The 26,017-nt window shown below is 31.8% G+C and overlaps 2 protein-coding genes and 1 pseudogene across 2 annotated transcripts; all 3 read left to right on the top strand.

The window, feature by feature from the left end:
* Nucleotides 1–1,155: 1,155 nt before the first annotated feature.
* On the top strand, nucleotides 1,156–2,578 carry LOC120170020 (gibberellin 2-beta-dioxygenase-like). The gene is made up of 3 exons (XM_039178086.1): nucleotides 1,156–1,588; nucleotides 1,686–2,034; nucleotides 2,259–2,578. Exons 1-3 carry the CDS (start codon nucleotides 1,158–1,160, stop codon nucleotides 2,523–2,525), a joined length of 1,047 nt encoding a protein of 348 aa, XP_039034017.1. The 5' UTR covers nucleotides 1,156–1,157; the 3' UTR covers nucleotides 2,526–2,578.
* A 7,413-nt stretch (nucleotides 2,579–9,991) lies between these two features.
* LOC120169965 (cullin-4-like) lies at nucleotides 9,992–16,434 on the top strand. Its single transcript, XM_039178037.1, has 17 exons — nucleotides 9,992–10,479; nucleotides 11,053–11,168; nucleotides 11,273–11,619; nucleotides 12,419–12,599; nucleotides 12,788–12,910; nucleotides 13,004–13,291; nucleotides 13,434–13,559; nucleotides 13,693–13,794; nucleotides 13,882–13,935; nucleotides 14,692–14,798; nucleotides 14,900–14,960; nucleotides 15,059–15,190; nucleotides 15,295–15,432; nucleotides 15,530–15,610; nucleotides 15,794–15,874; nucleotides 15,984–16,064; nucleotides 16,184–16,434. The coding sequence occupies exons 1-17, from the start codon at nucleotides 10,173–10,175 to the stop codon at nucleotides 16,295–16,297; spliced, it is 2,439 nt and encodes an 812-aa protein (XP_039033968.1). The 5' UTR covers nucleotides 9,992–10,172; the 3' UTR covers nucleotides 16,298–16,434.
* Nucleotides 16,435–22,760: 6,326 nt separating this feature from the next.
* On the top strand, nucleotides 22,761–24,929 carry LOC120169402 (annotated as a pseudogene).
* Nucleotides 24,930–26,017: the final 1,088 nt, after the last annotated feature.

Here is a 26,017-nt window from a genome sequence, read left to right as displayed (position 1 = left end):
TCTAAATTTGTTTTTTTTCTAAATTTAGTATTTATTTTATTAACATTAATTTTACTTTTTATGGCAATTTTAAATTCGTCAAAGGTAAGTAATACGGATCAAATATTTATATTTAAATTTTTTTTTTAAAATTTTTGCAATTAAGACAACAGAAAAATCAAATTGGTACCGAAAGGGAGTACAAGGATGCTAATCATTCATTGACTGTAATCGACTCCCGAATCCGATTAATTTCTGGTAAAATGCAGATTAGGTAAATGGTAAGTTAAGGTGTCCTCAACCTAATTCCAAACTGATTAGTGGCGGCTCCAACACACTCAATTCAAGTCAGAACCCGATCCCGGGACCACCCGAAGGATGGTTACGACACCAATTTTTGAAAACAAATTCTAAAACTTACAAAATGGAGCTTTAAACAAAGCTTGAAGGATGGAGGAAAACATTCTTTCCTTGGCTACAACAAACTAAGCTTTGAATACTTGAAACTTGGCTCTTGAAAGGAATAAGAAATGGAAACTATTGGAAGGAAAAAGGAGAAGAGTGGGTGAGATATTATGGGGAGTTTGGTTACATGAATTGTTATAAATTAAGTTTTCAGCTTTAACAAAAAGGGTAAACTACACTTTACGTCCTTCTCCTATTTACTTACTTTTAAAAACACCACTTTCCTATAACTATTGGGCCAACCTAAGGCCAATACTCTTAATAATTGGTCTAAAATTGGCTTGAAAAAACTAATTGGCTCTACTGATGGGTTTCGGGTTGACCGAAACTGTTAACCCGAAATTCGGGACATTACATATATAATTATTCAGATATAATACGTTAAAAAATGAAAAACTCAAACTATTGAATCGTTTAATAAATTTATCTTGCATGTTTTAAAAGGAAAAGTCATGGTTTCATTTTCCATCACTTAAAGAAAAATGGAAGAATATGAAGCTCATTCTCATTTATTTCTCTCCAAAGCATAAATAGTCAAAGATACTAAACAAAGCCACGTGTCTCTACTCTATAGCCAGTAAGGCCTCTCCCAGTTTTTTTAGATTAACGACGCCTCTCACATTCTTGGTATTTAAATGCCTTCAATTTACTCCTACAATCCCTCCATTATATTTCTCTCATCTATCCCTCCCATTTATTTTATACATTTTCCTATGTTTCCACGCCAAAAAGACACCATGGTCGTCCACTCACAATCCGCAGCATTAGACCATTGCTCTCTGATCAGAACATGCAAGCCAACCACCAGCGTTTTCAATGGAATCCCAGTGGTTCACTTGAGAGACCCCGAAGCAAAGACACTCATTGTCAAAGCTTGCGAGGAAAACGGTTTCTTCAAGCTGGTTAATCATGGAGTTCCAATGGAATTCATCGTCAAATTGGAAACCGAAGCTCTAAAGTTCTTTAATCTCCCTCAGTCCGACAAAGACAAAGCCGGCCCTCCAGACCCTTTTGGCTATGGCTTCAAAATGATCGGCTCTAATGGCGACGTGGGATGGGTTGAATATCTCCTCCTCAACACCAACCCTCAAACCACTTCCCACAAAACCCACACTCTTTTTCGAGAATATCCCGAACTTTTCCGGTATTCTAAAACTCAATTTCACCACTTTAAAGATTCTGCAGTTTGCACTTTGCAGTTAGATAAACTTTTTTTTTTTTGCTTTTTTTTTATGAAGCAGCTCGGCCGTGAATGACTATATCCAAGCGGTGAAAAGAATGACATTCGAAGTGGTGGAGCTGATGGCGGATGGTTTGAAAATAGAGCCAAGGGATGCATTGAGTAAGTTGTTGAGAGATGATGATAGTGACTCGTGTTTCAGGCTAAACCATTATCCACCATGTCCGGATCTTCAAGCATTGAGTGATAGGAATTTGATAGGGTTCGGGGAGCATACAGACCCTCAGATAATATCTGTCCTGAGATCCAACAACACAACAGGTTTGCAAATCTGTCTGAACGATAAGACTTGGGTTTCAGTCCCACCTGATCAGACCTCCTTTTTCATCAATGTTGGTGATGCCTTGCAGGTATACACACACACGCACTACCCTATAATGTCAACATTCTTCCTTTTTTACTTGTTGTAATTGGTAAAATAGACTATTATTTCGGATTTAAACAAATGTATGCAAAAATATGCATTGTTAATAAATTAAGAAAAAATTTAAACAAATATTGTCTTATAGTCTCAATCTATAAAAAAAAGAAATTTACTAATTTGGCTGTGTTTTATTTTGTGTGGATGGGGCAGGTAATGACAAATGGGAGGCTTAGAAGTGTGAGGCATAGGGTATTGGCAGACTCCATGAACTCAAGGCTTTCAATGATCTATTTTGGAGGGCCACCCTTGAGTGAAAAGATAGTGCCTTTACCCTCATTAATGACAAAAGGAGAAGAGAGCTTATACAAGGAGTTCACATGGTGGGAATACAAGACATCTGCATACAGATCAAGGTTGGCTGATTATAGGCTTGGCCTGTTTGAGAAAAGAACTCCAAGTGCTGCAGCAGGCCTATGATTTCTTGCTTCGTGGTGGTCAAATTACTATCAAAATTCCCTTCCTGTTTTAGCTCAAATATTTAGGGTTTCTGTCAACGATTTTAAGTCAAAATAGTTGCCTGTTTGTGTTGACTCTCTACTTGCCATAGGTGGAAGTGACATAGATTGTTCCTTTATTTGATCTTTACTTTTCCCTTTGTACTTGAACTTTAAATGTACAATAATTCCCTTCTTTACCATCCATGCAAGCTTTTCATTATGTCATCATGTGTACATAATTTATTATTATATTAAATGTACTTAGAATAAAAATATTAAATCTTATTGAGATGGAGAATTTATAAAGTTATCTCAGCAATTAAATAGAATATTATTTTTTTCTAGAAATTTCGAATTAAAGCAACTGTATCTTTATGATGTGTATGTGTGGTAAAACAAATATCATGTTGTTAACACTCGAGATGATTCAAAAGGCAAAAGATATAAAAAAATTATATAAGAATTTAAAATTTTTAAAAAAATATCACCTCAAACAAACCTCACTCGATTAACCCCTGAGCGACATGTTCTTAGATTTCTTTCGTTTTTGTTTTTAGCCAAAATTTTATTCGTTTCATTCTTTTTGTTATTAGCAAAGAACGTATTTATTTTATTATTATTATTTTTGTTATGGATTGTTGGAGCATTAATGATGATATGATTTTGTCCAATAGATTAATATGATAGTAACACATAGTACCATCGTATTTATCAAACAAAATCATATAATCATTATTTAACATTTAGTACTTCAACTATTATTTTTATTTTTTAGTCATTCAATTATTTTTTTAAAATTATATCTGATTTTTAATTATGATTTCATTTTAATCACCAACCGATAAAAATTAACGATAACGACGTCACCATAAAGATAATGCCATATGATCATTGAAAAAGAATAAAAATATCATATCAATGATTCTGTTAATTTTTAACGATGTTTGATCAAATAAAACTAAAACATAACGTTAATTAGGCTTTAAAAAATAATTGAATCATCAAAACGGAATAAAAATGATAATTAAAATACTAAATGTGTAATTTACCTTTTTTAAAATAAAATTTCAAATATTCTTTGATAAAAAAAATACGAGTCTTATCGATGCCTTCACAATTTTCATTACTTCAATTACATACAAACCTTATCAACTCCCTTTTGTATGCATAGTTATCGAAAGATTTCCAATATTATTCATATCTTTATTATGAGGCGACAACCCGGTAAAATATTCTTACTTTCTATAAGTAGCAACTTAATTTAGTATATGTGATTTGGGTAGTTATTCTGTATGACATCTTTAATATACATTTAAATAAATATTTTATCATAAATATTAATATTTTTTTTAATATTTTCGGTAAAGTGTTACCTAAAATATTATTATTTTTTTATCGAAAATATTAATTTCGCTAATTAATTTCTCTAACAAGTTAATGTCATATTTCTCGGTACAATTTGAAACACACTTATACACCATATCATTGATCTTTTGACTCAAATATTAAAATAAATTTAGAAAAATAAGTTGCTCATTATTAAACCAAATAAAAGGTTCCATAAATTAAATTTTAACTCATATTATTTTGATTTTTACTTACAAAGCTGGAGGTGTAGGCAAGAGTTTTGTCCTTGATTTTTCAAATATTACTTAAGTATACAAATTAGTATTTATTAAAATATTATTAAATTGAGTTTTAAAAATATAATTTAGTTTCGATTCTTCACACCGGAAATTATCGACTTTAATCTTGTTTTCAATGAAATTTAAATTATAATATTAAATGGTATTAGGATGGAGAAAGCAAAAGATTTAAATACAAGTTTTAGGAATGCGTTTTCCTTTCAAAATTCAAGACTTACCAATGGCCTTTTATTCTCAAAGTTAAAAGATGGTTGAGTAAGTTATTTGTCCTTTAAATTATGTTTATTTTATTGAATTGTTTTATAATTTTTTAGATTTTTTGTCAGCTAATTTAATTTTGCTATTGGGTTATTTCAAAATTATATTTATTTTATTGAATTATTTTATTGATTTTTTTAGGTTATCATTGGGGTTTAATGGTTGCTAGTGATAATGACTGATGATAACTCACAATGACGATGATGAGTGGTGATGAGAGACTTTGATCGAATTCATCATACGTTAAATTAATATTTTGTCTAAAATTTATTATTAAAATAACATTTTATTTAAAGTTTAAGGGTCCAATTAATATTACATATAAAATCTAAGAATAAATTTAAAAATGAACTCTTTTTATTAAAGGTTTACATCGTCAAACTAACATGAACTAATGATTCAATAATTAAAATGACAATTAACAATATAAATAAATAAAATATAGTAAATCAATAACATCTATATATAATTTTTAAAAATTGATAAATAAAATTTGCATGCTTTTTCTAATTACTCGTATCCATTTCAATTAACACATACGATGGAAAAGTTTCTTCTTTCTTCACCGCTTTCGTTTTGGCCACTGTTTGCAATTACCCAAAGCTCAGTCATTTTGATAGGCTCCACCAGGAAGGTTACTGACAGTTTGTTCATCACGAGCTGGAGTCAAGTTTGGAGAAATATTCCCAATGGACCCTGTTGAGGTGATAGGTGGTGGTGGAGGAGGGTTCTGACTCTCGAGAGAATTCCCTATATAAGTAACTGCGTAATCGTGAACTAAAAGCTCTCTTCAAGCGGCTACCCGCTAGCCGCAACGCGGCTGGGGTGAGGTTCATTTTGTTCTGCTAGAAGCCTTCATTCTTCGAAGACGAAGAGACAGTCAAACTGTCATATGACACTTGGGTGACATCGAAGCTAAATGTGTGCAAAACTCGACTCAATTGTTTTATAATTTATTTTAGAAATTGATCGAGAATATTTTTTTATCCGAACATTTTACGGAATCACATTCCGATAAGTTGGGAGTCTTTTCTACATACCATCCTTCATTTGAGAAAATTGTCTCGGCTTATTTAATTATTATTTTAGTCGATATTAACTAATTTTAATTTTTTGGAAATATTCAATTGATTTTCTATGAAATTCAGCTACCCAAGTATGATATTGGATATTTTATCAAGTATCTCGCAATTATTTTAAACAATGAGTGAATATTTTAAAAATTATTTTTAATATCGAGTCTAGGGATGAATATTCGATTGAGTTGAATTGAAAAATTTTCATTTAACAAGTCTTATTTTATAACTTAAATTTTATTTGAAATTTTTTGAGTCAAGTCGATTTGGGTTCTTGTTTTTGTTTAATTATAAATATTTATAACATTATGATACTATTTGATTATAATTTAAATGGATTTCTATAATCGTATGCATAGGCAAAGTTTTTACAATAATGTGATTGAAAACAATAAGATAATGTAAATTGAAGGATTATTTGCTGGAATAGGACGAATGCTACTATGATAATGTACTGTGTTCTATGCAACACATCAAAGACACATTATGTTCTGTGTGACACAAAGGGTTTCAAAACCCCAACCATAAATAAAATTTTGACAAAAAAATAGAGCTACTGCTAAAAGGTTTTGAAACAATATAAGGGAGGCTTTGAAATCATCTACGGGTAGGGACGGAGCCAAAATTCAAAATTAAGGGGACAAAGTATATCCAACAATAGTAAATGAAATGAAAAAATCAAAATAAACCAAAATTTGAAATTCTAAATACTTGTTTTTCTTTACATATTTTTCTTTATATATATATTTGTAAAAATTGGATTAAATGTAAGTTTTGACTTCCGAAATCGGGTCAGGTGATGGATCGATGAGTGTTATAATTGGGTTGAGTTTGAATAAGTTAAAAAATCAGTATGGCCTGACCCATGACCATTCATAGGTATGTTCGGATATCTAAGGTGTCGGGTAGTCGATTTTTAGAGTACCGAAATAGTTTATTTGTGTCCGACTATGAATCTTAAGTATTCATAAAACTTGAATACCCGTTAGTTTGAGTAACATGATACATGCTATTAATTCTAATATTTTTTACACACAAATCAATTTTAATTTTTAAAAAAACAACTTTTTTTTCAAATTTGAGTAGAGTTATAAAATAGAACTCGAATAACTCAAATTTTTTTAGTAATTTGTGTATATGCATATTGTATATGATTATAGAAAATCATTTAAATTAGAATCAAATAGTACCATAATATTATAAATATTTACAATTAAATTTAAACAAGAACCCGAATAACTCAAATCAACTCGACCCAAAAAAATTAAATAAAAATTGAGTTATAAAATAAGACTTGTTAACTCAAAATTTTTGAACTCCACTTAATCAAATACTCACCCATATACGAAGTCATGAAATATGTCACATCATCATTATGGACATGTAAAACTTATCACGTCAGATATATGTAACATCCTCAATACCGGGTTAGTGACTAAATTGTAAAATTTCAGAATTTGGTGATTTAAAGTGGAATAGTTGAATAGTTCAATGATTTATTTGGAAATATTACTTGAAAGTTGTTAGTAATTATCCAATTAATTAAAGGGCAAAACAGTCATTTGACAAAAAAAGATATTTTCCCCTTATATGAATGAATCACGTGGGGGGAGTTATCTTATTCTTCTTGCTTTCTTCTTCTCCACCGTGAACCAAGGAAGCTCCAAAGGTGAGTTTAATTTTTGTTGTCTAATTCTTGGATTTCTAAGTGGATTTTGATTCTTTGGGTGTTATATAAGCTTAAGGAAAACTTATATAGGATTTAAACAATAAGATGAGTGAATTAGGAATGGATTTGTAAAATGGGTTTTAAGATGTATTTTTGATATGGTGTGGTTTTTAGAGTTTTGATGAGATTTTTGACTTATCATCAACTTAATTAAGAGATATGAAGTGATATAATCGAATTTGGAATTTATTGAAAATTGGGTATGCTTATTGATTTCATATGAAAGATGGGATTTTGAGGTTTAAGATGAGATAAATTGATATAAATTGGTTTAAATATGTATGTTTGAGTTAATAATATGAAAGGGAATGAAACATGAAGTATTGAAGCTGAAAATAGTGAATTTTCGTATTTGAACAGTGATTTATGGGCAAAATTTACAGATTTTAATAGGGGTATCGATACCATAGGCAGGGTACCGATACCTCAGTTAGGGGTGTACCGATACCCTATAGATGGTACCGATACCTACTTTGAACAAGAAATGAAAATAACATTTCTTTTAGTTTAAGAAATGAGAGATTAAAGTATATCAATTAGGATACTAATATGGATCCGTGTATCATTATGTAGATATATAACGTAAGCTTGTTCCGGAACAATCAAAGAATTAGGATCGAATTAAAGCAAGGCTAAGGTGAGTGCAATTTAATTTGTTCTTATGTTATCGAACAAACATTGGCTTGCGATGAGCCAGTGATGTAGTTACTATGGTAAGAAGTGACTCATAGAATGTTATTTGATTTGTGATTTTTATGAGTCCATACTCTTAGAATATATGTATTTCTACATGGAAACCAGACTTGTGATAAGTCTGTTTCAATATTTTGAATATATGATTCAAAGCATGATTAGGATGGTGTAATATGTGAATATGCTTTGCTTGTATTATATGTTATGTGATCTACGTTTATATGATATGTAGTATGGAAACATTACGAGAATGTTACCTGAGCTACTTGATAATAAGTTATGAAATTACATGCATATGTAATATAAGTTATAAGATGAGAAAATATAAGAATGAGAAATAAGTCATGAGATATGTGAATATGAAAATGATCCATGTGTATATGTGATATATATGATATAAGGGAAACATATGTGAACAAGAGATGGAAATGATATATATGTTATATGAGCACATGTGAAGTGTTATAAGATAAGTGACATATGAATATGAAATCATATGAACAATTATATGAATATGTGAATATGTGAAATGATAAATTATAATGCCCATGTTATATATCATGAGGGCTAGAGGTATAGTTGACATGCCAAGAGTCGAGGGTCTACGCGGTCTTTCGGGACATATACAGTATACAAAGGTCCTTCGGGACAAATACATAGGTCATTCGGGACAAATTTCATATGCCACTCAGTGGGACTTATACGAGCTGTGGTAACAGCATAAGTGCACAACCTCAATGTACTCAAATACCTTGATTTCTCAGTAATGTACATGGGCTAATAAAAAGATAATAACAAATACAATATATGTTATGTATATGCTTTTGGTGATATGAAATGTTTCACAGGAATTATATGATGTTATATGTGTCTTTGTAAAATTATATATGTTATATGATACACAGAAAGGATAAATATAAGATCGTATGATAAATGTGTTAGTGATAATGATGGTATATGTACATGTATGCATTTTATTATGTGAAATGTTCTATGATTTTATTATATGTTTTATATGCCTCACTAAGTCAACGACTTAGTGTGTGATTGTTTCACACGTAGATTCCGAGAAGAGGAAGATTGATAAAAGTTAAGCAAGACATGTCAGTTTCTCCTTTCCAAAGATCAGCTCAGAAAAGAATTGAATAGTATACATTTTGTAATACTAATATTGGTTGGCATGTAAATAAAGATTTGAATACGATATGCTCTGATCGAGTTTTGTAATGTTTTAAACGTATTTATGTAAAAGGGAATTTTATAGTGATGAAACTTTAAGTTTTTATAAGTTTTACTGAAATTACTATAACAGGGGTATCGATACCCCTGCAGTATTCTGGAAAAATTTTAGAATCGGTAATATTCATGGTACTGTTCACGGTACTATTCATTATTGTTTACGATACTGTTCATACAATATAATACTATTCATACAGTATAATACTATTCATAAAAACGTTTTTCTTTAAATTTGTTATAATGAAATATAATTCAACAATATATGATCATATTTTCTTAATATAAGTTCAAATGTTCGGTTATTTTGTAAGGAAATTGTTTTAAAGAGTCAATGTGACATCTCAGACCCGGATCCGGGTCTGATACGGGTTGGGGGTGTTACACTATAAGCGTTAATCATTAGGTAACTAACGGTTTATGTAGAACCAACGAGTATAAGGATGAAATTGAAACATTCAAAGGTTTGAGAATTAATATAGAATGGGGATTATAGTTTAAGGATGGTTTTTAAATACTCAAAAGTTTGAGGACCAATTTAAAACAAGAATAATAATTTAAGAATGAAATTAAAATGTTTAAGAGTTTATGATCAATTTAAAATAAGTATAATAGTTTGAGAACGTGTAATACAATTAACATATTAATTTTAGATTTTGGATTTTTAAAATGGGCCTTTGGATACTGAGCCAACTTTAAAGAAGAAATGAAAGACTCCAAATACAAAGGCCCAATTAGTCCATGGAGGTCGAGGCAGGTTCCCACAAAGCAGAGAGTAAAATTTTCTCCATTTAGTTGCTCTCTATTCTCTCTGAAATCAATCCACTCGCACAATTCCTTTTTTTAATCTTCTTCTGCTGCTGCCTTCTCGATATCTTCCTGTACTGTAAAGAAAGGAATTCAAAAGGGAGAAGAAAGAAGAGAGAAAGGTAAAATTCAATGAATAATAGAAGCTGAGATTTCGTTACAATGCTTTGTTGATCACTTTCATGTCTCTCCCCCCAACCAAACGCTCTCTCAGCTCCAACGCCGCCTCTTCTTCTCAGTTTCAGCCACCAATGCAGAAAGCCAAGTCCCAAGCCGTGGCTTACTCTCTCGACCCGAATAAGAACGGCCTTCACAACCACAACAAAAACAACCAAGGCGACAACGACGTCTTTTTCGACTCTTCGCCTATGGCCATCGACGACGATTCCAAGTCCGACGATGCTCGTGCTCCCGCCGCCGCTAATTTGTCTCGCAAAAAGGCTACCCCACCTCAACCCTCCAAAAAGCTCGTCATCAAGCTCGTTAAGGGTTTGGGTTTCCTTTTAATTGATCTCATTTCTTCGTCTAATTTACTCTTTTTGGGTGTTCTAATAAAATTCTCCTTTCTTAGTTAATTCGAGAGTTTGATCTTAGCAATTGAGTGGCTTTGGTTGTTGGGTCATTTTTGGAATGAAATTAATTGGGGGATTAGAGGAGGTTTAGAAACTCGATGTTTTGTTCGATTTTAGGATCTCGGTACTGATAAATTTATGTTTATTGCTTTTACTGTTATACTGAGCTAACACTAATTAATTAAGATTGAGTTGGGCCATCAAGGCCGTGTAAATTGAAATCTGTTTGTTTATAAGCGTATTTGAAGTGTACTTGCATAAGTATAATCATTTTAATTGATCTTTTCAAACGGATAAATATGGCTTTTAGTTATTAGGGATTGTTATTACTTATAAGCAAGTCTACAAGGAATCGTAATGAGGTTTGAAGTAATATTAAGAAGATATGTTGTTTATGAACTAATATTAAGAAACTAAAAGAGCATTGCATTTGCTAAGAATGAAAATACTTAGAAATACAACTTTAACTTCTTGTTTTGGTCCTTTTTAGCAAAACCGACGTTGCCTACGAATTTTGAGGAGGAAACATGGTCAAAGCTGAAGTCAGCCATTAATGCTATATTTCTGAAGCGACCAGATCCTTGTGACTTGGAGAAGCTCTATCAGGCAAGTCTCGCATCTCTTTCTCTCTATAATATATATATATTGATCATGATAGCCATTTGCAGTGAGTAATATTGCACTTTGATAATTGGGTGTTCTGCTTTCAGGCTGTCAACGATCTTTGCCTGCACAAGATGGGAGGAAGCCTTTATCAACGAATTGAAAAAGAGTGTGAAGAACATATATCTGCAGCATTAAGATCTTTGGTGGGGCAAAGCCCAGACCTGGTGGTTTTCTTATCACTTGTTGAGAAATGTTGGCAAGATCTTTGTGATCAAATGTTGATGATCCGTGGTATAGCCTTGTTCCTGGACAGGACATATGTTAAACAAAACCCAAATGTACGTTCATTGTGGGACATGGGCCTGCAGCTCTTCCGTAAACATCTTTCTCTGGCTCCTGAAGTTGAGCACAAGACTGTCACTGGTCTTTTGAGAATGATTGAGAGTGAGAGGTAATTCTATGAAACTCAGTTTGAAATATGCATTTAATTTATTCTAGTCTCTTTTATGTGTGTTCCAAAGTAATAACCTATGCAAATTGCAAAAGACGCGTGATAGTTTTAGATGGATATTGTAATGGATTGGGTATCATTGAGTGTTGCATAACTTTTGGGTGAACTATCCCTCTTGTGATGCCGTGGATAAAAATCTATAATATATTGAAAAAGCATTCTTGTTGCCTGTTGTTGTATTGGTTTTACTATTTGCATAAAACATATATATTCTGATGAACAGTATAATTGAAATAAAAGATGCTATGGTTTATAACTTGTATTAGATGCCTTCCCAGTTCCCACCAAGTTGATTTCGTAATGAAATTTCTGTGCAAGTATAAGTGGAGAGGTGAAAACTGTAAATCTGCAATATTTCGAGTATTTGTGAGGTCAAATACTCATAATTTTGTTCTTTCAATGAAAACTGATCAAGGTGATTGCATATTTTCTATTGTGGAAATAAGTTTCTTGAAAGGCTGATTAGGATAACATTAAACTACTTCTTTCTGGCTCATTTTAATTATCTATGTTTCCATCATTTTCAGGGAGAAAAATAAATCCTAGAAATGGTTGGGGAACATACTATTTTGTTGCTTTCTTTCTTCTAATTATCTTGCATTTTCCTTGTAACTTATAATTTCCTTCCATGTAAATTTTGCCTCCTAATTTTCCTGAATGATATTAGTCGTCAATTCCCATCTTTCAAGTGTTATTAAGTTTGTATATTAGAATTCACCGTGTATTTTTGATCATGCAGGTTAGGTGAAGCAGTTGACAAGACACTACTTAACCATCTTTTGAAGATGTTTACTGCTTTAGGCATTTACTCGGAAAGCTTTGAGAAACCATTCCTGGAGTGCACATCCGAGTTTTATGCAGCTGAGGGAATGAAATATATGCAGCAATCAGATGTCCCGGATTACTTGAAGCACGTAGAGGTGCTTCTTCATATTTCATGTTCTCTTTTAGCAGTGACTGGTAGTCTGTATTTTGAATTGTACATGCTTTATCCTTATAACAGGAATGTTTAGTTTATCATGTAATTCCATATACACGGAATATGCATGTTTATCCCTCTATGATTTTTGTGTAGGTTGTATTAGTAACATTTTGTGTACTCTTGCAGATGAGGTTACATGAAGAAAATGAAAGATGCTTACTCTACCTGGATACTATTACAAGAAAGCCACTTATTGCAGCAGCAGAAAGGAAACTCCTTGAACGTCATATACCAGCCATTCTTGATAAGGTGCGAATATGAATTTTTAGTTTTCCTTTGTTCTTTGAAGACCTGCTAGGATTTGCATCTTTCTAATATTTATAGTTGATCTGATTTCTGCAGGGATTTATGACACTGATGGATGGACATCGTATAGAGGACCTTCAGAGGATGTACTCGCTGTTTTCAAGGGTCAATGCTCTTGAATCACTCAGGCAGGCCCTAAGCTCGTATATTCGGAGAACTGGTCAGGCCATTGTCATGGATGAAGAGAAAGATAAGGACATGGTCTCTAACTTGTTAGAATTCAAGGCTTCACTCGACTCTGTATTGGAAGAAAGCTTTTCCAAGAACGAGGCCTTTTGCAACACCATTAAGGATTCATTTGAGCATCTAATTAACCTCCGCCAGGTTAGCATGTTTGGCTTTCATATGGTGGGGAGATAATTTTATTTTTAAACTGCATTCTTCCTTTCCTTTACCTCAGTGAATTGTAATTTAGATCGCCGTATTTTAAACTTGACTGGTGGTTGAACTCTGTTGTGTTTAATAGAACCGGCCTGCTGAGGTGATTGCAAAGTTTCTGGATGAAAAGCTACGTGCCGGTAATAAGGGTATTTCTGAAGAGGAATTGGAGGGTACACTTGATAAAGTTTTGGTTTTATTCAGGTTCATCCAGGTAGAGTTTTCCAATAAAAAATATTATATTTACTTTCCCCCCAAATAACAGTTTTCTTTTTCTGCATTTCTCTCGTTTCTTGCCCTACAAGTTAATGCTAGAGACTTGAATAATGTTTTTGCTGATAATTAAGGGCAAAGATGTTTTTGAAGCATTCTATAAGAAGGATCTTGCTAAAAGGTTGCTTTTAGGAAAGAGTGCTTCTATTGACGCTGAGAAATCCATGATTTCTAAGGTCAGTATCTAGTTCTTCGCTTCAAATGACACATGCTCTAAAGATTATATTAAATTATTAATTTGTTATGTTATTACGATGCTGCAGCTGAAGACAGAGTGTGGCAGCCAGTTTACGAACAAACTTGAAGGGATGTTCAAGGTTTACCTCTATATCTTTTTTGTATAAGTTTGTAAAAGATGCATTCTATATATGTTGCCATCGGAATTTCTAATCATGTATCTGGTAAAACTGCAGCCTTTAGGGTTTTGTAAAGCATGGGTATTTCATAGTTTTATAAGCACTAAGAATATGTTACCTGTTGGAGGATGATACCAGGAGCGTTATTCCTCATGACATGAGTTGGATTAATTACGTGTAATTCCTGCAAGCTGTATGTATTGAACTAATGATCATATAATAAATTTTTCATGCCCGAGGATAGATCATACAAATAAATGTTAAAGGAATAAAATCATGTCAGATGAGAAGAAAAAAGGATTCAACATGGCAAATTATCTTTAATTCTTAGATTACCTCCTTGTGTATTGGTTAACTTAAAATCAAACAATCTAAAAAATATGAGTTTTTTGTGGTACTGGAATATTTCTGTGTGTGTGGATTCTTATGTCTAGAATATGTTAAAAACCCAAAATTTACTCCTAACATTTTTGTACTTCAGTGGTTGGGCACCTGGATTACACCTATGAGGTTGTGTTTGTAATTAAACCACCTCCTGTTCCATGGTCAATCTTGCTGTATGCGGTTTATGGAAAAGAGTTCTTACACTTGCCAAGAATACTGTCCTTGCTGCATGCATATATGCATCAATCATCATGCATGTTTTGTATGTCCTATGAGAAATTGCAATGTAAAACTTAATTGTATCGTATGTGGATTTTTGCAATTTTAAACCAGGATATTGAACTATCAAAGGAGATAAATGAATCATTCAAGCAGTCATCTCAAGCCAGGACAAAACTACCATCAGGAATTGAGATGAGTGTCCATGTCTTAACAACTGGGTAAATCATACTTAAACCATTACTTGAGTTAAACTATAGCTACTTAAGCATTTAGTTTATTTTCAAGGTATTTGATTCTTTTTTGCTTTTGAGCTGGGCAGGTACTGGCCAACATATCCACCTATGGATGTTAGGCTTCCTCATGAATTGAATGTCTATCAGGTTTGCTTGAGGCTTTGTGATTGAATGTTTACTGTTATAGACACGAGGAAGCTTTTATCTAAACTTACCTAACTATTCTCTTCTACTTGGTCTAATAGGACATCTTTAAGGAGTTCTATTTGAGTAAGTACAGTGGGAGGCGACTAATGTGGCAAAATTCATTGGGTCATTGTGTGTTGAAAGCAGATTTTCCCAAAGGCAAAAAGGAGCTGGCAGTGTCCTTATTTCAGGTTTGTCTCTTGGTGTCTCATGAGCCATTTTTCTCTCATCATATTTTCTTGACAAGCTGACAAGTTCTTGGCATTTTTCTGGTTTGTGGCTGTTTAACATCTAGACTGTAGTCCTGATGTTGTTCAACGATGCCCAAAAGCTTAGCTTTCAAGACATTAAGGACTCAACTGGTATAGAGGACAAGGAATTAAGGAGGACCTTGCAATCCCTCGCATGCGGGAAAGTAAGAGTCCTACAAAAGGTATGACCATTATATAATTGCACTCACCATTTTACTTTCGTTTTTGTGCTGGAGAAGTAGGTGACATTCATTCTATGTTTGACCTCATGTGCTTCAGTTTCCAAAAGGAAGAGATGTAGAAGATGCTGATTCTTTCATTTTCAACGAAGGATTTACTGGTCCTCTCTATCGTATAAAGGTACATCTATTTGTAATTTCATGCTATGGTGGCAAAGTAATTTTTGTAAGATAAACTAAATTACTGGCATGCTCTCAATGTTATTCCATTAAATTCCCATAGAAAGTTTCATAATGAATCTGACTTCAGTGATTGCCACTTACATGATAAAACCTCGAGCCGACTTTTCTTTTCCAAATGCAGGTAAATGCGATCCAGATGAAAGAGACTGTGGAAGAGAACACAAGCACCACCGAGAGAGTATTTCAAGACCGTCAATATCAGGTTCGGGTTTGCTTCATTCTCACATTCTCTTCCTTTTCAGCTGTCGAAAAATATAAAATAACTCATGGAACTTAGTCTAATATACGTATTATCACTCGATTTATCACAGGTTGATGCTGCTATTGTTCGGATAATGAAGACGAGGAAAGTGTTGAGCCACACACTTTTGATAACTGAACTCTTCCAACAGGTATTCATATTCGGAATATCATGTATAACAAACACAAACAGGTGTCTAAAACGATACTACGCTTTTAAGTTGCATTTGGGCATAACCATTTCTGAAAACAAGTTTCTTTCATTGAACAGCTTAAGTTTCCGATAAAACCAGCCGATTTGAAGAAAAGAATCGAGTCTCTCATCGACAGGGAGTACCTGGAGCGGGACAAGAACAACCCTCAAATATACAATTACTTGGCATAATTTACCATTTTTTTTGCTTTTCTTTAACAGACATCACCTTGTAAATGACAGGGGAAACATTGGTCTTCTCCAAGAGAACGGAGGTGAAATCCCATGTCAGAGCCGTGTACAGTAACTTGTGGTGTTTGTTTTGTTGCAGTCGAGATTATAATTGTAAAGAATATTTAGCCTCTGCTATACTTTTCTTGCTATGAAATTTACACTTGAGTTACTTGAAATAAGCTGCAATTTTTTTCTATTGGCGGGTTGCTCGTGTGTCCCTTAAATTAGGATCATGTTTAATCTCATTCTCAGTCACCTATAATTATATATATATATATATATATTTATCTCAAACTAAAAAGTTTTAGATCGTATGAATGCATTTTATTAATTGTTGGGATAGAGACGATAATAGAGTGGATATTATTAAATCTAGGCTTATTCTGACCCATTTTGTCTTATTTTATCTTATTGTCATGCTCTATCGAGACAATCAAAAGATTGTTCTAAGATCACTTGTTACAGAGTCGTAGTATAAATGTAACATCATTGTTTTTAAATTTGAGTATTTTTTATTTTACTTTTCGAAATGATATTAATATTCCACCCTTATTCTCATAACATCTTCGTCATAGACTATTGTTATAATTATTCATCTATTTACCTTTCATCAAGTCGTTCCACGTAAAACTATACTGTCAAAGTTCTTCCCACTCCATTTTGATAGCCCATGTATGATGTATGACATATGCCAAAACGCCACAAGTATAATTCGAATTTGTTTCATGCTTACTCTTGATACAGAAAATTTGCTAAAAAAATCTTTTTAATTGATTTAAAATTCATTAAAAAATAAAAAATTGATATAATATTATTACGAGAGATTGATTATTAATTGGTCTAAGATGAAGAAGTGTTTTTACGCAAGTTAATAATTTAAATTATAATATTATAAATAAAAATAATTTAGAAATGTCTATTGTTGCATGAGCCCTACTTGAACCTTGAAGACTAGGGTGTACATTATTAGGTCAATATATCCATGCTTTGCTGGACTTCCATTATCGTTTTGCGAAACACTTGTTTGTAAAATCTTGGTCATCATTGTGCCATGCTTTTAATCACAATCATTAGTTTAGTTTTTGTCTGCAACAAGATGGGCATTAGCCTTAATTTGGTTCTTTGTTGATAGTGATCTTTAGTTATGGTCCTCAGTTTAGCTTAGTTTATTCATTGATTTTCTTTTGTTGCATAGATTCTAGGTCATTTAACTCTTTGGGTGACAATAATTAAGGGGAGTGTTTAAGGATGAAGCTACATAGTGATCAACGGTCTCTTTTAAATTTTTTGGTATAATAATATTTTATGTATTTTTAGTTTAAATACTAGTTAAATAAAATATTTTTAATTTTTAGATTTAAATACTTAATAGATCCTTATTTTTTGATATAAAATACTTTGGTCCCTCAATATTTGATCCTAACTCCTTCACTATTCTCTCTTGATATCTAAGTGTGAGCAGTTGTATCTATCAAATAGGGGTGTTCAAATATGGATACATGGGCTTTCGGGTCACAAAAATTTGACCAATGACCTAGCCCGTAAGAGGTAGGTACCCGTAAGTCAGATACCCATAAAACTCAAGTACTCGTATTTTTGGGTCACAAATACTCCATTAATATTTATTTTATTTTATTTTTTAAATTTATATTAATTTAAAAAAATCACATTTAAAAACATAAAATTTAAAACTTTAAGGTTTATAATACATATCTTAAAATTAAAATTTATAAATTAAAATTATATAATCTAAAAATAAATTTTAAAAGTAAAAAAATCTAAAATATAATTATAAATTACAACTAAATTTAAAATAATTAAAGATTAAAATAAATAATTTAAGAAATAATATAATTATTAAGATTAAGTTATTTTAAAAAATAGATAGTTGGAATGTTTGGGTAAAGTAATTTGAAAATTTTAAGTTAAAGTTAAAATACTAATAAAATAAAAAAAGAGAACCGAGTTGGCCGGTCGACAGGTACCCGGTTGAGGGTAATTTTGTGATCGGGGTCCAATCCAAAAACTCGCTAAAAATAATGATTAAGTATCCGGCTCGCAAAATCGACCTCTAAAATACTCAATAATTTTGTAGCGGTTTGGTTTACAACAGATCAAGAATTGGGATAGAACATTTTTAAACACGCATACTACCTAGCATGTATATATTGTTAATGATAAAAAAATATATTACGAAGTGATGCGCAAATTTTCACACGGTGATGGCATCGCCTTGGCCACCGCCACAATTGACGAGGAATTTAAACACTTCCATCATGGAGGTGAGGTAGGTAAGTATCAGTGACTCCCCCACGTGCTGGCTCTCCATCATGCGTCGCAGCAGTCGGTGGCTTTTGCTTCTTATGTGCTCTATTTTGCTGCTCTTCAAAACGAGGGATCAAATTAAGATCAAATATCTAAGAATAATTTTTTTAAAAATGTTTAAATTTAAAAAATAAAATCTTATTTAATTAATATTTAAACAAATAAAACTTAAAATAGCATTTTACAAAACAATTTGAGCTCAACTCTTCTACTATGAGAACACGATAGTTAGATGTTCTTAATTTATCAACGAATTGTTGTCGAGGGATTGATCTTGTGTCCTAAGCCTTAACTTAAAGGACTATTTTAGTATAACCATTAACTATAAAGACAATATTAGGATAAGGGATCAAGACATTCAGGTTGAATGATACATTTTCGAGAATAAAATGATATTAAAATACTTTAAAATATAATATAACTTTTATTTATTAAAAGTTTCGATAGACAAATGAAAGGATCCCTCCACAGATTTATATGTGTAATATGAAATAAATTGGTTTCGAATGTGTTACATGGACATCGTTACAAGGACCAGAAGGGAATTAATCCGCAAAATAAATAATTAATTGAAGAAAACTTAGATTTTAGGGTTGGTTCGAAAAATATGAAATAAATTGGTTTTTAATGTGTTACATGGACATCGTTACAAGGACCAGAAGGGAATTAGTCCGCAAAATAAGTAATTAATTGAAGAAAATTTAGATTTCAGGGTTGGTGCGAAAAATTTCGGATGGACATCATCAGTAAAATAAACTAATCGAAAAAAATTCGGTGTGTGTACGATGGAAATGATTAAGAAAGATTCTGAGCATAAACTATCTTATAATTACTCCGAACTATTTATAAAATAAAATGCATTATAAAAAATTATTGTATTCACCAACTATTAATTGATTTAGTCGAATAAAACATTAAATCTCCTAAAAGCGTTTAGAATTTGAATTCTAGCATCGCGAGTAAAACACACCGAGTTAAGAAAATCCTTCTCAAAATGAAATTTTAGAATATTTAATTTAAATTAGTTAAATAAATAAATTAACTGTTGAAGATAATACTAAAATATTGTTTTTGTTTATGTTAATTTTAATTTAATGAAATGATTAAGATAACTTTGCAGTTTGATAGTACATGTACGGAACATTGACGGCATTTCGTTATCTTCAAAGGTTGAAGTGTAAGAGAAGCCAAGTTTCCAAGTTCTAATTAATGTCGATTTGCAATCACATACCACAACGTGTGGGGTCTTTACTCTCTATTTATTTATTTTATAATAGGAGATCAGATCTAAAGTGTAAGCAACAATGCACGATTGCACATGTACATTAACATCATATTTAAGTCTCAATATAGAGATAAGACATTACCTAAGATGTCACGAATTCAATCGAGTTCATTTAAATTTAATTTAAACATAAATCTATTTATATATTATTTGATTTAATTTAGACTGAGAGAAGTTTTATCTATTTTAAAATAGTACTCAACTTTTATCAAAATAAAAAAAAATTCTTATTTAATTTGATCTGACACAAATATGTATATATTTCTTGTTTTTATTAGGTAAAATGGAGATCTAATTGAAAAGTATAAACAATAGTTCTATAATAATGATATATAAATATATAAAGGTCGATTATACTACTACTTACATATCAATTTTTTTTTACCCTATATCTAAACTTGATCCAACCTTATTTTTTTAAAAATTCGACCATAACTTGATTTAAAAGAAATCAACTCTATAAGATTAAATCAGGTCATGAGTCATTAAATTCGGATCAAACATTCATCCCTAATATATTACTATTTTTAAATCATTTTTGATAAATAATCAAAATAACTACATTATTAATTCTAAACTCAATCCATAACCAACTATACGCTAACATATCTATAGTTTATATTAACAAATTATCAAATTCCAGCTCACCAATCTGAATATTATTTATGTTTAATATATTTTAAAATACCACAATCATTGATTAAAGTATAATAATAACAGGTTGTACAATAATAATGTTTAGAAAACCCAAATATAAATCCAACTCATCAAATTCTATAAAAAAATGCATAAGAATATATATATATATATTAACTTCATCAATGGATTATATAATTATTCAATTATTAAACATGTCATCAAAATTTATAATATTTAAGTTAAAGTTATATTTTGTTATGAAATCTCTATAAATATATTCTTATATAAATTTACACCCAACTGTATTTTAATCTTCAATCCGATAAATAATAAAAGTTTTCCTTTAATTCTTTAAAGTGTATAAAATGTATAAGTGGTATATTAATTATGCCACGTTGATACAATACTTCGTATTGTCATCTACCTTTAAATGATATTGATGATAAATTATAATACAAACACTTCCCTATCATAACTCATAACCTCACCAATCTTATATATATTGTATAAGTTAGAATATACTTATATGAATTAATTTTTCTTTAGTTTACACAAATTTAAAATTATTAGATAAATAAAAATAAAAATAAAATGTCTGAAATAAATTTATTAATTTTAGTTAATATCTTCTTATTCATATTATTGATCTAAACCTTCTATATTTTTATCAAATAATTTTAAATATATATAAAATTAAAACATTTTACATTATGTAATTATATCAATCGATGTTATTATCTTACAATGATTTATTCAAATCTTTAAAAAGTATTTATTTTAAATATATATATATACGAAAATAGAGTAATTTTCAAGAGTATTTTAAGATAAGGAATGGATGGATCGCTGTTTCTCTCCATCCCCGTTATGGTGGCTGACCAGATTTCATACATGGCTTTTTTCATCTTTGGTCTAATTTTAGTTTAGTCCTTCTATTACATCAAATTGAGGATTTGATTTCTCCGTTTTAATTTAATATAGCTTGATCATATAGTTTATAACGTTCTTATAATTATTTGGTCAGACTATCAAGATCGTGTTGAAATTAAGATGATCATGTTCTTTCAATAATAATTTTATGTTTCAAAATGCAAATCAAATGTTTGTTTATTCATAATCCAATTTCTAAATCTCAGATAATTGTATTTAAATGCATTCAAATTTACATTCTCTTGAATGTTTTAATAGTAACATTGTCAATTGAATTATTATTTAATCAGTAATAAATTAATTCATTAATTAAATACTTAAAGTTGGTTTTAAAAACCATGTCATTATTTTAATAACGGTAACTAACCATATTACCAATTTGGATATACTAATGTCATTATAAAAGTGAAAAATCAAATTATATCATTTAAATAAAGTCTTTACTCTAAGCATAATAGAGGGATTACAATCATAATTAAACCCTTTTTGTTTTCCTTTTATCCCATTTATTTTGTCAAAGTTTTTATTAGTCCCTATACTATAAAAAGTTGTAGATTTAATCCATGCACTCAAATTTTATATTTAAAATTTAAAAATCGAATCATGTTTATATAGCTATTAAATATGCTAAGTTAGATTATGTTATTAATTCTTGCAATACGAGTAAATTACATATTTACTTCTTATTCTTTAATTTGATTATTGTAAGTCTCCATAATTTAATCATATTGTCCTTGTATTATTTAAGTAAGATTGAAGACTTGACATTTAGGATAAATTATATATTTAGTATTTGAATTATTGTTTTATTCCATTTTGATATTTAATTTTTTTTGACATTATACTTAAATTTAAATTAACCATTCATGTGAATCTTTTTATTATTTTTCAATGGTGACATAGCATTACCTTATGGTGACAAGTCAATATCATCGTTAAGTTTTTAATGGCGGGATATCAGAATGAAACATAAACTATACGTTAAATATAGTTTTGAAAAAAATAAAGTCTGGGCACCAAAAGAATTAAAAGTAATAGTTAGGTACTAAATATGTAATTTACCCTAAAATTTAAAATGTATAAGAATTACAATTGACTAAATGAATACAAGGGCTAAATATATAATTTGACATAGTATAAGGATAATAATAGATTTGACAAATTTATTTTCCATCAAAATCCTCTCCCTTAAAATACAGGTTTTCTCTCTCCCAAAGATCCATAGATCACAGGTGATAACTTTCCTCTCTCTGAAACAAACTAATTTCAAAGAAGGGGAAACATGTCTTCAGTCTGTTCAGATCAGGTTCACAGAATCCATCCCGAGCCGATCGATCACTTCGACCGTCTCCCGGACTCTATTCTCCTCCTAGTTTTCAACAAGGTCGGCGACGTCAAAGCTCTCGGCCGATGCTGCGTCGTTTCGCGCCGTTTCCATTCCCTCGTCCCACAGGTCGAAAACGTCGTTGTTCGTGTCGATTGCGTCATCTCCGATGACGATTCTTCCTACGACAAGTCTCGTTCCGCCGGTCCGATTTCTAGCATCTTCCGGTTCCTTTTAGGGGGCATTGTCAAACCGTTCCATGCTTTGGCTCATTTTCTCGGTCCGAAACGGCCCGCTCTCAGGGAAACCCTTAACACCCATCCATCTTCTTCTTCTTCCTTATCTGTTGGTCTTGTTGGTCCCCGTGCTGATTTCAACGATGGGGAAATGGAGCAAGGGGGGGTGACACATCATTCTCCGACACAAGTACTTAGAAATTTCGACGAGATTCGTTTTCTTCGGATCGAATTACCCAGCGGCGAGTTAGGGATCGATGATGGGGTTCTTTTAAGATGGAGAGCCGATTTCGGGTCAACCCTTGATAACTGCGTCATCCTCGGAGCTGCTTCCATTACTAAGAACTTGCATTTGCAAGTACCGGAGTGTGGGAACGATGGGTTTTCCCCAATAATAGCATCGCCAACGTTGATGAAAATGGGAGTATTCCCGAGTCGTTTTATACCAACGGAGGCCTGAAATTACGGGTTGTTTGGACGATTAGCTCGTTGATCGCTGCATCGGCGAGGCATTATTTGCTTCAACCAATAATTGCAGAGCATAAGACGCTCGATAGCTTGGTTTTAACTGATGCGGATGGCCAAGGGGTGCTTTGCATGAACAGAGATCAGCTTGAGGAGTTGAGAGTGAAGCCATTATCGGCTTCTTCTGCTTCGAAAAGGACTCAGGTGCCAGCACTGAATATGAGGCTTTGGTACGCTCCTCACTTGGAATTGCCTGATGGGGTTGTTCTGAATGGTGCTACTTTGGTTGCTATTAGGCCAAGTGAACAGTCTTCTTCAAAGAAAGAGGTCTCTGATGCTTCTTGGTTATCAACTGCCTTTGAAGAGCCTTATGGGACTGCAGCTAAGATGCTTGTTAAGAGAAAAACTTACTGTTTGGAGATGAACTCGTTTTGATGTCTGCTTCCTGATCTTTGAGGTAAGAAAATATACAAATGTTGGATAAACTCAAAAGTGATTTCATGTTTGAATTATATATGTTAGTTTGGAAACTGTTTCAGTTCTTCATGTAAATTGATTCTATGTTTGTTTAATAGGGATGCATGCTCTTAGTAGGCATTAACTTGTTCACTATTTGGCCATTTGAAATTACATAGTTTTAAGTGACAAATATGCTCTTAATGTCTTTTGGGGATGCATATTTATAAGGTCAAATTATCTTGTTTCATGATCATAACGATTTGTTTATATATTTTTATGAAATTAGAAAAGGGGGGGGCAATCAGAATTGTATTTTATGGTGAATGGGGGTTTCGATTTCAATTTTCATTTGTGATGTGAAAAACCTTCCGTTTGCAATAGGTTGTGTTGAAACTAGCATGCCTGGCATTCTTTACTCTGTTTTTAGCCTTGAATTACCTTTTTTTATTTATGCACCTTCTATGAATGTAAAGTTCATTTAGAGATCATCTGGCCCTTTACAGGGAGAGACATTGGGCAAAATGGTCAAGGGGGAAGAAACAATCGCATGCTTTTGGAAAGCCGACGAACAAACAACAATTTTGTTCCATATTGTAGCTTTAACCTCATGGCAGTGTCCTGTGAAGCTTGACCTTGCTTTTGACCGCCATTGGAAGCAGCACACTCATGCTTATTAGGGTCTGCAAGTGATTTCAGCTTTTGTGCCTCAACTGATAGCCAAAATTCATGTGCTGGTTCTTTTTTTTATTTCAGGCATTTGCTTGTAAGCGTGCACTCCTGCAACAAGACCGATGCTGTAAGAGCATCGAGTTTTTCTAATCCTCGACTTTTTTTCTATAATCCCTCTACATATGTGAATATTGTAGGTATGAAGATGCCATGCTTTATGTTAAATATACTAATGAAAGTTAATCAAGAATTATAGTTGCAGTTTGCACTTTTACCCTTTAATGTTAATTCGAGAAAGCTTACTTACTAATACTCCCATCAAAGTTTCATTGATACTTGTTGTCTTATCCCAGCAAATTCGAATTCTGAATTGGATGGATACATCACTTGTTAGGAATGATTGTATGAATCGACTTTGTTAATTAAGAATTCAAAATTTTTTCATTATAAATATCAAATGCAGACATGATTTCACCTTTGTTTTTCCTTCTTTCATGTTCCCACACATTTTAGTATCTTAGCATGTCCACTTTTACATGCAAAGAAAGTCACATGGTTCATGAAGAAGTGGACTAAGTATATAAAAAGTATAAATGCCACTTTTCTTATTTTCAAAGGAATTTAAAGCATTGTTCATAAACCAGAATGACAGCTATTATTGCTTTGCCTTTAAAGAATGGTGACAGGATTAAAAGTTTGCCTATGCTGAAATGCTAATCAACTCTTTGACTTTATAATTCATTATAATATGCTCCTTTTGTCCCATTAAATTTTGTTAACATCATAAATAATTGATCATCTCGCTTTTGTTAATCAATTAAGCCACCGGTATAGTAACAAGTGAGTTGAGTTGTTTGAGCTCATCAAGTTTGGAATTCAAAGGTCTGATAATGACAAGGATTATACGTCAGAAAATTTCAATGCATTTTGTGAAGAAGTTGGCATTGAGAATCAGTTGACAGCTCTTCATTTGTCGCAGTAAAATGGAATTAGTGAAAGACAAAACAAATACATCTAAGAAATGACTAGATGTATGTTGCATGAAAAAAAAATTACCCAAGAAATTCTGGGCAGAGGCAGCTCATACAAAAACAATCAAGGATCAAACACCTTAGACTTGGTATGGTCATAAACCATCTTTACATTTTCTCAAAATATTTGGTTGTTTGTGATTCACTCACGTTCCACAGATCAAGAGAGATAAGTTAAACAAAAGGGCGCTTCCAAGAGTCTTTATCGACTATAGCAATGTTGTAAAAGCTTATAACATTTTCCAACTACAATAGGAAATTTTTTATAAATAGAGATGTTTATTTTATAGAAGATGAAGAGGGGAATTGGGATGA

This window comes from Hibiscus syriacus, unplaced genomic scaffold, assembly GCF_006381635.1.
Source record: "Hibiscus syriacus cultivar Baekdansim isolate YM2019G1 unplaced genomic scaffold, ASM638163v2 tig00111769_pilon, whole genome shotgun sequence".
Lineage (NCBI taxonomy): Eukaryota > Viridiplantae > Streptophyta > Magnoliopsida > Malvales > Malvaceae > Hibiscus > Hibiscus syriacus.
This window is presented reverse-complemented; position numbering and strand designations above follow the sequence as displayed.

Excerpts from the sequence above, each read along its gene's own strand:
- LOC120170020 (XM_039178086.1), top strand. The coding sequence starts at position 1,158 with ATGTTTCCACGCCAAAAAGACACCATGGTCGTCCACTCACAATCCGCA. Across the intron at positions 1,589-1,685 it reads GAATATCCCGAACTTTTCCG|CTCGGCCGTGAATGACTATA; the intron begins GTATTCTAAAAC and ends TTTATGAAGCAG. Across the intron at positions 2,035-2,258 it reads ATGTTGGTGATGCCTTGCAG|GTAATGACAAATGGGAGGCT; the intron begins GTATACACACAC and ends TGGATGGGGCAG.
- LOC120169965 (XM_039178037.1), top strand. The coding sequence starts at position 10,173 with ATGTCTCTCCCCCCAACCAAACGCTCTCTCAGCTCCAACGCCGCCTCT. Across the intron at positions 11,169-11,272 it reads ACTTGGAGAAGCTCTATCAG|GCTGTCAACGATCTTTGCCT; the intron begins GCAAGTCTCGCA and ends TTCTGCTTTCAG. Across the intron at positions 14,961-15,058 it reads ATGAATTGAATGTCTATCAG|GACATCTTTAAGGAGTTCTA; the intron begins GTTTGCTTGAGG and ends TTGGTCTAATAG.